A 12707-nucleotide genomic window follows, 5' to 3' on the forward strand; every position below is an offset into this window, starting at 1 on the left:
TTAGGGTCAAGTCAGTGTAGCCACCTCTGTGGAACATACAAATGACAAAGTGACAGCACACAGCAGAAATGATGAGCACAGCATAGCGAGGTTCACTGCAAACCTCCTACATATTTAATGACATCAACACTGAAACATGTCATGAAAGAATACTCGAAGGCAAAGTATTTGTTTTAGCTGCTACAGCCGATTACACCCAGACACCAACACACACTAACACGACTCTGATATATATGTTTCACTTTACATCTTTTTACAGTCCTGTGATGTGTTGAAATGTGGACAATGAATGTCTGACATTAAAAAGATTCATCTTCAGGCCTGGACCTGGAAAAAGCTTCTCCAGTCAGGCTCTGCATCCAAAAATAATAATAACAATAATCCAAATGTAATGCCCTCTCTGGGAAACAAATCATGAGGCTAACTCTCTTCACAACAGCTTATTACATTTCCATCAATTCAACATGAGTGTGGAGTGCACACACATAAATGTAGTCAGCACAACGAGAAGGTGCGAGCTTGGGCTACAAGATGTGCTTCAACAAAGTGCCAACACTGCAGAGTCACTGCACACATCTGAGAAGGCCACTCGTCCACGATACTGTCACGATGACGCTGATACAGAGAGCATGGGATCAAACTACGTCTCCAGTTTTTCCCTTTTAACAAAGGGGAACCTTTAAAGTGCTTCAACGGAAGAGTCTTGAATTTTCTACAATAACATTACTCGTGCAGCAACATGGACTCCTAGCCGCTGCACAGCTGTGGTATCCTAGCCTTCCTGCAGCAGCCCGCCGCTCACAGCTCCTCCCATCAAACCAGGACACGCGTCTGTCCCACTACAACGTGCCTTCTATGTCCACTTTTCCTTTTGACTGTTCACCTTATCTGGGCCATAAAGACCTCTGATTGGAACTCTCGACTTTGGAAAGCAGAGCCCAGAAAAGGACCGTCAAAGAGATTAACGCGATTATCCCAGCAGGCCTGAGGAAAGCTCCAGGCCATCCACGAGACGAGAGTCAGGGCTGTGAATGCTGCCAGTCCCAACTCTGCGAATCGCACTCGTGGTCAGCCATCAATGTTCATGACAATTTGCATATTAATGTTTATGAAACGGAGCTAGTGGTGCTCGTGTCAGCTGTACTGTGTGCACGGTGGGAAAGCTGCAGCCTGACCTGGATGGGCCTTGAAGCGTTTCTCCCAAACAAAGCGCAGCATCCACACAAACACAGACAACGTTCTGGGATTCCCCTTCTTGGTTCTTGAGACATAACTAAGGTACTGTTACTGTGCCACATGTAGCACATACTCTCTGTGTGGAGGATTTACTGACGTTCATTATGTTAATAATACATTCAAACATGAATTTGGTATATTTAGAGTCCCATTAAAGACCGATGTTCTGATGTTAGACTAAAGAAAGTGCTCTGTGTTTGCAAACCAGGTCCCTATACTTTATCAACCAATATTTAATAGATGGAATAAAGTCCACTCTTCTAAATAGAGTGATCACCTTCAACAGATGTGCAGATGCTGTTTGCCATCACTACTTTATGTATATAGCACCAGGTAACAACAGTTAGGTGGAGAGCCTACAGTCTGCGCAGCAAAAGTCAGACTTTCTGTTGTCATTGCTACTTACAGCTGCTGACAGCATGAAATACAACATGCTGGAATCAGCAGCTGTGTCGCTGCCACTACACTGCACTGTCAGCTTCCAGCTTCATCTAGTCATGAACACTGATGTTTGATAATGATAAAAGCATGAGCCACACTGGGACACATTCATGCTCCATGGGCCACGAGATTAAAATAGAGGTTCTGCCCTTTTATTTGCTCTCGACATCGCGGTTTTATTAACGAGGGCTTTTCTTCACAGCTCACTCGAACGAGTTCTCAGAGTTTATGGTTAGACTCAGAGTTAAGTCTCAGAGTTAAGTCTCAGAGTTAAGTCTCAGAGTTTAGTCTCAGAGTTTAGTCTCAGAGTTTAGTCTCAGAGTTTAGACTCAGAGTTTAGACTCAGAGTTTAGTCTCAGAGTTTAGTCTCAGAGTTTAGTCTCAGAGTTTAGTCTCAGAGTTTAGTCTCAAGAGTTTAGTCTCAGAGTTAAGTCTCAGAGTTTAGTCTCAGAGTTAAGTCTCAGAGTTTAGACTCAAGAGTTTAGTCTCAGAGTTTAGTCTCAGAGTTTAGTCTCAGAGTTTAGACTCAGAGTTTAGTCTCAGAGTTTAGACTCAAGAGTTTAGTCTCAGAGTTTAGTCTCAGAGTTTAGTCTCAGAGTTTAGTCTCAGAGTTTAGACTCAGAGTTTAGTCTCAGAGTTTAGTCTCAGAGTTTAGTCTCAGAGTTTAGACTCAGAGTTTAGTCTCAGAGTTTAGTCTCAGAGTTTAGTCTCAAGAGTTTAGTCTCAGAGTTAAGTCTCAGAGTTTAGACTCAAGAGTTTAGTCTCAGAGTTTAGTCTCAGAGTTTAGTCTCAGAGTTTAGACTCAGAGTTTAGTCTCAGAGTTTAGACTCAAGAGTTTAGTCTCAGAGTTTAGTCTCAGAGTTTAGTCTCAGAGTTTAGTCTCAGAGTTTAGACTCAGAGTTTAGTCTCAGAGTTTAGTCTCAGAGTTTAGTCTCAGAGTTTAGACTCAGAGTTTAGTCTCAGAGTTTAGACTCAGAGTTTAGTCTCAGAGTTTAGTCTCAGAGTTTAGTCTCAGAGTTTAGACTCAAGAGTTTAGTCTCAGAGTTTAGACTCAGAGTTTAGACTCAAGAGTTTAGTCTCAGAGTTTAGACTCAGAGTTTAGACTCAAGAGTTTAGTCTCAGCGTTAGTCTATCACAAACTCACCTGTGTGACCTTGTCTCACTGTCAAACCACCAATATGAAGACAGTGTGGGGTAGACCAACCGTATAACTGATTTAGGACAAACATTTACAAACATTTACTCTGACCGTCATCATGACATCACCTCATCTACGCTCAAGCTACCATCTTTAAATGTTCACCATTCAGAGTCCAGAGTGTATCAGATGCTGCTACAGCGTTCATGCTACAGGCCGCACTGAGACTGTTGCCGGTGTCTGCGGACGCTACACATCTGGCTGAAGGACTGGCCGCAGCGCGAGCAGCTGTAGGGTTTCTCCTGCGTGTGAACCGTGCGGTGCCTCTTCAGATGGCTCGATGAGATGAAACTCTTCCCGCACAGTGTGCATCGATAACGCCTCTCACCGGTGTGGATGAGGAGGTGAACCCGTAGGTTGTTGGGCTGGGCAAAACCCTTCCCACAGTGAGGGCAAGTGTAAGGTCTTTCCCCGGTGTGCACCCGCTGGTGCAACTCCAGGCCGGCCGTGCTGGGGAACACGCGTCCGCACACAGCGCACGCCACCGGCTCCTTTGCGGCGGCGGTGCTGCTCCTGTAAGGCCGCCTCTGGCTGCTGACAGTGCCAGTGGGAGCTGTCGGAGGAGGGGGAGGGGGCGGAGGTGGAGGGGGTGCAGCTACTACGGCGGCGGCGGCAGCAGCAGCCATGTCGAAGGAGGCAGCAAAAGCAGCCATCTCGTGAGCGCCGCCTGTAAAGAGCATAGTTGGGGGGCTGTCGAGACTTTCTCCACCTCCCTGTGAGGGGAAGGAGGCAGAAGGATGCCCGCTGTCCGTGTTCCCCAAACCCAGCTGTGCTACTGCATAGGCTGCTCCCAGATGACTGACACGCTCCTGCATCCAGGCCAGATCCAGGCCCAGGCTGTTGAGGCGGTCGCAGCTCGACTCATCAGAGGCTATAGTGGCCGACAGCTGAGAGGGATGAAGGTCATCTTCTGTGAGCTCATCTGTCTGGACCTCTGGCTTCAGAGCCATATCAGGTAGGCTCCCCGAAGGGTCCCTGCGAGCCGCTTCGGAGGCCAGGACCCCCTCGGTGTTGCCTACGGGCTTAGCAGCTTTACGTTTTGCTCGAGGCCTGCAGGTCAGGTCCATCGTGGCATCAGCAGGAGAGGAGGACAGCTGTGAAGTGGAGGATGTGAGGCTGCTGACGCTGGTGTCGAGAACAGTGTCAGCAGGGGGGCTTTCCTCGCTGGGCTCCAAAGCTGTAGAAGGACAGACAGTAACATTGAAACCATGTGAGCAGCCAACAAAACACTGATGTAACTGTGTGGGGGCCACACTCACCTGCAGAGAGGCCACACTCCGCCCTTATGTTAACCTCCACCTTCAGGTCCAAGTTGCAGTCATCTCTCTCCTCTTTTTCCTGCTTCACCAGTGTCAACATCTTGGCTTCCTCCTGCTGAGAAAAGACAAACGAGCCCTACAGTTTCAGCTACTGCATCAATCATTTCTGTGCCACACAGCAGTCAAGACGCTGCGGACGCTGAAGGAAGACATTCAAGACTTTTTGCATCCAAAATAGAAATAACTGCACAAGTGTGCACACACTGTGACACTTGGGTGTCACCGGCTCCCAGGCACAGATGCAGAGACGGTCTCACTGCAAAATGTGGAGCAGTCACAGTTTGTGCTCATAGACATCAATTATGACATCAGCAGCAGGAGTAATGTGTTTCAGTAGGGAACAGATTTTGTGTCTGTGGTGCACACAGTGGGGATAGGTTGTCATAGCAACCAAGAACAACAATGTGAGTGGAACCAGCCTCCAGTTTGGATTCAGGAGACAGACACTATCTCTACTTTCAAGATTAGGCTTCAAACTTTCCTTTTTGCTAAAGCATATAGTTAGGGCTGGACCAGGTGACCCTGAATCCTCCCTTAGTTATGCTGCAATAGACGTAGGCTGCTGGGGATTCCCATGATGCACTGGGTGTTTCTTCTTCACTCACTATGTGTTAATAGACCTCTCTGCACTGAATCATTAGTTGTCATCTATCTCTGTCTCTCTTCCACAGCATGTCTTTATCCTGTCTTCCTCCCCTCACCCCTAACTGGTCTCAGGTGGCGGCTCCTCCCTGAGCCTGTTAAAAGGGAGTTTTTCCTTCCCACTGTGGCCAAAGTGCTTGCTCATTGTTGTGATTTCTCTGTATCATTGTAGAGTCGACCTCACAGTATAAAGCACCTTGAGGTGACTGTTGCTGTGATTTGGAGCTGTATAAATACAGCTGAATTTGAACCCAAACCATGAACTTTTTCTAATTCAGCTTATGTTTTATTCCTAACTCCAACCGTTCCTTTTTTAGGGCCTAAACCAATAGAACCCTTTAAAGATCCTAAACCTAACAAAGTAATGTTTTTAGAGTGAATAACATATGAAACATATCTGAAACATACGTCAGAGGGTGGACTCAGACATATCTGAGTTTAACCTTAGGATGTGGACCTTTTCTCTACGTCACACGGTCACAGATCAACACTGACGAAAATAATGTTGGATTCTTGTATTAAGAAAAAAAGATTGATCTTCGGATTAGAGGTTCACAAAGTGCAGAGAGCTGAGGGTATATAAGGTACCAGCCTAATGCACGATTCATCTTTACCTTTGAAACTGGATGAAAGGGTTTGCCTTCAGAAAGAGCCAGAGGAGGGAGTGCCAGGGGCTGATGGTCATCAGGTCCTGAAAAATAACACAGGACATTGAACATGTGCTCCCCCACGTGTTTCAGCTGTGTGTCACGCAGCCACATTATCAGACAGACACGCCACACATCCCCATATCTGATGTCTATGATATGCCGTCATATTTGACGCATGGTGAGCTGTACCGTGTGGCAGCAGAAACTCGTCACACCTGGCAGTGTTTCCACTCTTCTCCAGTTTTGCTGAGCCTGTGTGAGCAGTGGCTTCCTGCTCTTCTGCTGCTGTAGCACATCTGTTCGATGTGCTGTGCGCTCGGCCCCGCTCTTCTGCATACCTCGGTTGTAACGAGCTCTGATTTGCTCTAATATCAACTACACCTTTTCAACCGGAGAACTGTGGCTCACTGGATATTCTGCCTTTTGCTGAACTCCACAGGTGGCTGTGCAGGAAGAGCCCAGCAGATCAGCAGGTGCATGTTACACCAACCAGCATTCGAGGGCACCTGAATCAGGTTTGCTGGGACAAAACATGCGAGCCATCTTTTACCATGCTCTTCATGGGAGACTGGACGAATTTCTCAGACTAGCACACGGGGCTGGATGCAGCAGTATAATCATTACTGAGCTCACAGCTGGATGGGTGGACGGATGGATGTGCTGGGTGTCCCGGTCCCCTACCTTTGGGCGGCCTAAAATGAGCCGTGTGATGCTCCTCGCGCTGACTCCGTCTCCTCATCCTCCTCTCACAGCTCCGCATCTTCACGTCCATGTCTCGCAGCCTCTGCCGCAGGGCTCGGTTCTCCTTCTCGCTCTTCTCCCGCTCCTGCTCCATCTGAGAGCGCAGCGCCGCGTAACCGTCGTCCACCAGTTTGCAAATTTCGGCCACCGCCGAGTTGGCCAGCATCTCTATGATGGAGGCGATCTGCGCTTGGAAGCCGACGCAGTCCGCCATCGTGGCCCGCGCTGTCGGAGTGCACGGACAGATGCGCGCGGCAGACGCTGCGGTGCACGGGCGTCAGGAGATCCGCGCACTGATGTGTGGCCGAAGACATGCACAGGCTCGGCGTCGGCCTCCTGGGCGCTCCGAGCGCTATAGCGCTGTCAGGTGGGAGTCGCCTGCTGATGACGTCAGTTTGTTGTTTAGTATCATGTCGCAGGCTGCCGCCCCACATGTGACAGCGTTCAGGTCACAAAAATAACCACCAGTCTGTCTGTGTGTGTTAAAGACACAGGCCTTTATCATCAGGCATTCTGAGGTCTAAATCCCGACAGGAAGTGTTACCATGGCACTCCTGTGCAAGATGCAGGTGAGTGTGTGATGTGGAGGGGCTGTGATGGCTCATCACACACGCGCGGGTCACCTCTGCAGCGTCTCATGCTGCTACACAAGTCTGCCATCTGTAATCCAGTTTGAGATCCTTCCCAGACGCCTTAACGCCCAACTCACCTCATGGGCCATCTGACCGAAGGGCGTAGATTTGGCATGGACGGAAGGGACATGTCCCCACCAATAATTTGATCTCTTCGAGTAAAGAAAAACAAACCCGATAGAAAGAAAAAAAAAACGATATGTCAACGTCTCATTCACCCTGCGGTGCAGAAAGAGTTAAATTACGTTCTCTACTGGAGTCCTACGTCATGTATTTTTCAAAGAAACCTGTAAGTCACTTATAGTCAAGTTAACTCATAAAATCCGTCCGTCATAATAACGTTACAGGCTATGCTAGGCCATACATGCCAACACCTGATTTTTCCGGGAGAATCCCGAATTTCACTGCTCCTCCCAAAATCTCCCGTCCGAGGACCCGGCCCACTTAGATCGCGAAGGCAAGGTCCTCAGGTGGATACAGCCTCTGAATTCGGATACCCCCGGCCTGTCTCCGGCCGGACAATATTAACGGTGACATTTAACTTATTTTATCCGATAAATAAACACTGTAAGATTCAAGTTTTTTTGTATATATATGTATATATGTATACCACTCCCTCCACCAACAGCCCTTTTGAATGTCTCCCTAATTCTGAGGCCTCAACGTTGGCAAGTAGGTGCTGGGCTTTGGCCCACATCAGTCTAAAGTTGTATGTAACCACGAATAACGTGTTGCCATGTCCACCAGGAGAGACTGGACAGTATAGATGTAAAACCAATATGCCAGCAGTTTATCTCAGTTAACGAGAGGAGCAGGCATGTGTTTGGCTCCTTCACATAGTGGACATTGAGTTGTTGTGTGGGACACCAGTAGTTCATGTCTGTTGCTGTAACAGTAGTTCATGTTTAGAATAAAAATCCCAGCTCGCTGACTTGATCGGGGCAATAGAGCCTAAAATGTTGCATCATTTTGCTGAGAGATCTTGAGTAGTTTTATGGACAAAACCCACCAGGTCATTCAGTGTTCCCTTAGTGCTAATGTATCAGAGATGTTGGTGTACTATAACTGAAGTCATGTTGTTAAGTCCTTAAAGTCATATTCTTTTATTGTCATGACTGTATTTGAAGCTATTTTTATGTTTGTATGATACCTGATTTATATGGAATATGGCTGAAGTAAACTAAAGTCTAAAATACTTAGTCAGTCATTTGTTTATTAGTAATTTAACATTATATAATTCACATATAAAACTATGAATTGTGATTTTAAATGGTTTAAAAGCATGTAGAATAGCATATGCAGGCAAGTATATTTCTCCTTTTTTATCAAGAAGCAAAGACAAAAAGGGGAAAAATAGAAACAGGGCAGGGCTCGGTGGTTGAATCATCCGTCCCCACCAACGCCAAAACCAAATCTACGCCCTTGATCTGACCTCAGGAAATCACGTGATGGGGTGGGGCTAGGTTTCACAGTGGGTTCACCTGAAACCTTGGCTGATTGTGACCCACACCTGTTTTCACACCTCGGCTCATGTGATTAGACAGAGGCTCAATGTCTCTCTTGGGGACGCTCCCATAGAGACTCTCCACCAGTTGCTCTTAGAGCTGAAGAAGCTTCTCGGATGAAACGTCTTCAAAGAACCTTAAAGAAGTCCGGACGCTTTTCTGTCCAAGCTCCTTAGACTACGATGAGCTGGATGACTGAGAACCTTCTCAGAAGTACTTGAGCTTTGTTATTTTGGAGGTTTTCCCCCTGTTTGAACTCTGCTGGCCCTCTGTCATATTCAGCTTTTCAGACAATCAGCATCCAGCCTTCTCACTGGCTCACATCTGTCAGGCCACACCCTTTTGTTACTGTTGTCCAATACCAAGCAAATATAGGGACAGTATTGCCAATACCAGTACTGATAGCAATACTTTTACCCTATAAAAGCATCTAGTATCAGGGAGAGCAGTGTCACATGACTTATGAGACGACTCGTCATCAGTTTGCAAATCCATGACAACTAAAATCACTGTGACCTTTATTTTCCACAATAATTAGTTAGTACAGCAGAAGACAGCAGTTTGAGTCAGTGGGTTATATACTCCCTGTTAGACAACAGGAACAAATATTACTGTTGGTATCCATCCACCCACCTCCACCAACTGGACTGTTTCAAGAACTACATACAATAATACTCAGTGGTGCTTCTTGCTACCGGACATGGCAGGCCCAAGGTCACACTATTAACATTTCTAAAAGCTGAGTCCTGGTCCTGTTAACTGTTAATTCCACTGTGGTTTGTGCAGTCATGTGTGGGGGGAGCACTGTTTCTGTGGAAGACTGAACATGATATGCTCAGGTGCTGCTGAGAAGCTGCTTCAGTTGGTTAATAACCTGCTGAACTCCTGAGCCAGTTTTCACTGTAGAACAGCAGCAGCACTGTGTAGGAGTGTGTGGATTAACAGAGGATTAACAGTGTGGATTAACAGGCCCAGGTTAACTTTAAGTCGATCGTGGCTCAAGAGTTGGCAGTTCGTCTTGTAATCGGAAGGTTGATAATGAATGTTCCCTACCTGGAACTTATCTTGAACTCATTTTGAATATCACGTTTTCCCTCTTTTTATTGATGCTGTGATTTTTTTCCCCCATTTTCTCATTTCAGATCAGTAAAGTATAATAAAGTAGAAGTACAGTAAAGTACAATCCATCCATAAACAAGTAAGATACTCGTGTCTTCAAATTATTGTTAGTTTCTAACCATTTTTGTGTTGTAAATGCTACTGTAATGTGTAGTGTGTGTGAGAGAGAGAGAACAGGAACCTTTGTAGACAAGTTGTATGTAATCTTTAATTTTTTAAACATTTTTCTAAACAGGCTCCACCACTCTGCAGTCTGCCCCCCCCCCCAACCATCATGATGCCCCGGCCAGCTACGGGCTCCTTTCGCCAACCTACACAGCTATGCCAGCTGCGTGCAGTGCCTTCTCTAACGACGGTATGCTTTGAAACAATGAGCTGCATCACAATTTCATTGTAATCTTAACTTCTGAACACTAATAGAACACGAATACTTTATTGATACAGAGACGTCTGTCATTTTTCTTATTGAAAAATGACATAATTATTGCATAATGCCAGATGTTTCATATTATAGGGATATTATCATGGACATGACAGATTGTAAGATAATGTCCAGCATATGATGGGTTTCCTGTTTGTGGATCATACACAATTGTGTACAATTATTGATACAAATACCTGTTAAGTACTGGTGATTTTTAATCAGGATTTTATTTCAATAGTAACAAAGGGTGCAAAAGTGATGGAAAATCAACATCAGAGTTCAACAGTGATTCAATATCAGACTCTAACATTGTTTCAACATTAACAGTGTTTGAAAATTTGACGTTAAATCAATGTCAGTGTTCCGACTGATGTGAAAAACCACTGGGTATTATCAGGCTAGTAAACAATTGCTATGAACAGAAACTATTCAAAGCAATTTCCACCTTCTACAGATCATTAGATGAAGATAGACAGAATACAACATTTACCTTAAAAAGAAATGTGAAGCTGAACTGACCATAACTATAACAGAGAAGGACTGGGTCAGTATGTGTGAAATACAACACAGTACAACAAATTCGCTGTTGTGGAGGGAATTTTGCTGGAAAAAATTGACGCTTTTTTTTTTCATTACACCCAAAATTAAGACATAAAAATTCAGTTGAAAATGATTTCATAGGTAAGATAAACATTTTATAGATGGCAAATATCCATTAAAACGATGTTAAATGAATATCAGGCAATTCTATTGAATTAACGTTGAAATCTGATATTGTTTTAACATCAATTTTGCACTCTTTTAATGTTGAATAAATGTTGAACACTTGGTTGATATTTTTTTTTTTTGCAACGTTAATTTTTATTAGTTTTAGTTGTTTAAATATGATTTATTATCTGTCTGAAGCTGCATGTTAGTGATGTGCGGATCGATACTGAAATATCGATTCTTCCGATACCAGTAATTTATGTCCTAGAATCGATTCTCATATTAAAATATCAATATTTTAGTACTCTGGGGTAAATTTGTAGTTTTTCCCATTAAAAGGAACGCAGTGGAAAGAAACTATATCATTCGGATCGTCTAAATTGGAAGGAACTACTTCCTCTTCCGCCTTTCATAGTCATATGCGAAACACGGCTGTGTAAATGTGTCGCAGCCCCTGGCGTGTGCACTCACAACAATGGCTGAGCGTAAACGGAGTCATGTGTGGACGTTACCTCCACAAACAGCCAAGACGCGGTTTGCGATACATGTGGCAAGACAGTGAGGTGTTGTGGCAACAGCACTAACCTTGTCAAACACCTCAGAGTAAATCATATCACAGAATATGACGAGCGTATGTTGAGGCGAACTGAAGAGGAGGAGAGGGACAGGTGCTGCTAGGGTAAGACAGACGTCTCTCACGGAGTCCTTTAGTGCTGCAGGCAGGCAACATGTTCAAATAGCGCACAACTTCAGGTTTTTTATTTCTATATGATTATTCTGATGTCCTGTAATCATTATGAACTATATCCTTATATTATTACTACAATTTCATAATACAATTATATATTGTATTATGAAATACAAGGAAACATTTTTTGTACAGAGTATCGGTATCGGCTCAGTATCGTCGATACCACCCTGGGTTTTACTTGGGATCAGATCGGAAAGGAAATCAGTGGCATCGCACATCACTACTGCACACGATAAAAATATTCATAGTATTAATTATATTTTCATTGTTTTAACCCTTTACATCCCAGTTTCCTTACATGAGCGCACTGTTTTTTTGGGGTTTTTTTTTTTTTTGGGGGGGGGGGGGGGGGGTGTTGTTGTTGTTATTTGTTTTTGGGGGTTTTTTTAGCCAAAAAAACCCCAAAAGGTAAATATTTTTTCCCTAAAATACATTTGAAGTAATATTTGATTGTTATTATAATTAGGCCTTTAAGATTTTGAGTCTGCTATCAGGGAACAAGACGCTTGAACGTGGCGGATTAAAGCGTCTGTTTCTGCAGGTGTTCCTGACTCCTCCAGATGTTTTACTTCACTCTTTTAAAAACTTTTTTTTAATGGTTTTTTGTTTTGTTCTTTTGTTCTCATTTTCTACAGTTTTTAATGACGTTCTGTGTAGTTTAAATGAAATCAGCTGTTTGTAGTTTTAAAACCTATTTTCATGTTGTAAGTAAAAGTGAAGCTGTTTTAACTGCTGTTGCTTGTGTCGCCCACTCATTTAGCCTGTGAATAGAAGTGCTCCTGCTATATTTGAGTTAATATCTGAGGGATGAGAGGATTTCTTTTTTTTTTTGTACCACCTTAATGCTGCTGTTAGCGACTGCATTCACTGAGACCCTTACAAAGCTGTGGAGCGCCTGAATGCACCAGTGCACACATATTTCAGCAGTGTGAACTCAGAGCTCTATAAACCCAGTGTGTTCATCATTTAAAGCAAAAGTCCATATTCAGCTTGGTTAAATGTAAAGTGGGAGCACTGGCTTCATGGCTGAAGGTGAACTCTCCTCCTTCCAGAGTTCAACGAGTCAGAAAGTGTGTTTTTCCCTGCACCTAAATATTAGAAAGGATCCAGATTTTGGTGACATCCCCCCTCCCAATAAAAGCCAAAGCGTCTTTTACATTCTGTGCACTAATAGTTAAGATTTTTTAAAGCATTTTACTCAGAAAATTAAGTTATAAAAGAAATCAAGAAAATGACATAAGTACTGTTTTGCATGTGAAATTACAAGACTTGATTAAGAAACCACGAAGGCACAAAAATCAACTCTTAAATCAGATTTTATTCACAGCAATGCATTAAAGT

At 44.2% G+C, this 12707-nt stretch overlaps 1 protein-coding gene across 1 annotated transcript; it reads right to left on the reverse strand.

The window, feature by feature from the left end:
• Positions 1-81: 81 nt before the first annotated feature.
• On the reverse strand, positions 82-6770 carry LOC134628826 (zinc finger protein Gfi-1-like). Its single transcript, XM_063475598.1, has 4 exons — positions 6168-6770; positions 5451-5527; positions 4135-4249; positions 82-4052 (listed from the first exon to the last, which is right to left on the reverse strand). The coding sequence occupies exons 1-4, from the start codon at positions 6439-6441 to the stop codon at positions 3025-3027; spliced, it is 1494 nt and encodes a 497-aa protein (XP_063331668.1). The 5' UTR covers positions 6442-6770; the 3' UTR covers positions 82-3024.
• Positions 6771-12707: the final 5937 nt, after the last annotated feature.

The sequence above is a fragment of the Pelmatolapia mariae genome, linkage group LG6 (genome assembly GCF_036321145.2).
Source record: "Pelmatolapia mariae isolate MD_Pm_ZW linkage group LG6, Pm_UMD_F_2, whole genome shotgun sequence".
Classification (NCBI taxonomy): Eukaryota; Metazoa; Chordata; class Actinopteri; order Cichliformes; family Cichlidae; genus Pelmatolapia; species Pelmatolapia mariae.

Bases quoted from the DNA above. Each gene is read 5' to 3' on its own strand.
- LOC134628826 (XM_063475598.1), bottom strand. From the start codon at position 6,441: ATGGCGGACTGCGTCGGCTTCCAAGCGCAGATCGCCTCCATCATAGAG. The intron at 5,528-6,167 runs GTAGGGGACCGG...GTTATTTTTCAG, and splicing joins TCATTTTAGGCCGCCCAAAG to GACCTGATGACCATCAGCCC. The intron at 4,053-4,134 runs GTGAGTGTGGCC...GTCCTTCTACAG, and splicing joins GGAGTGTGGCCTCTCTGCAG to CTTTGGAGCCCAGCGAGGAA.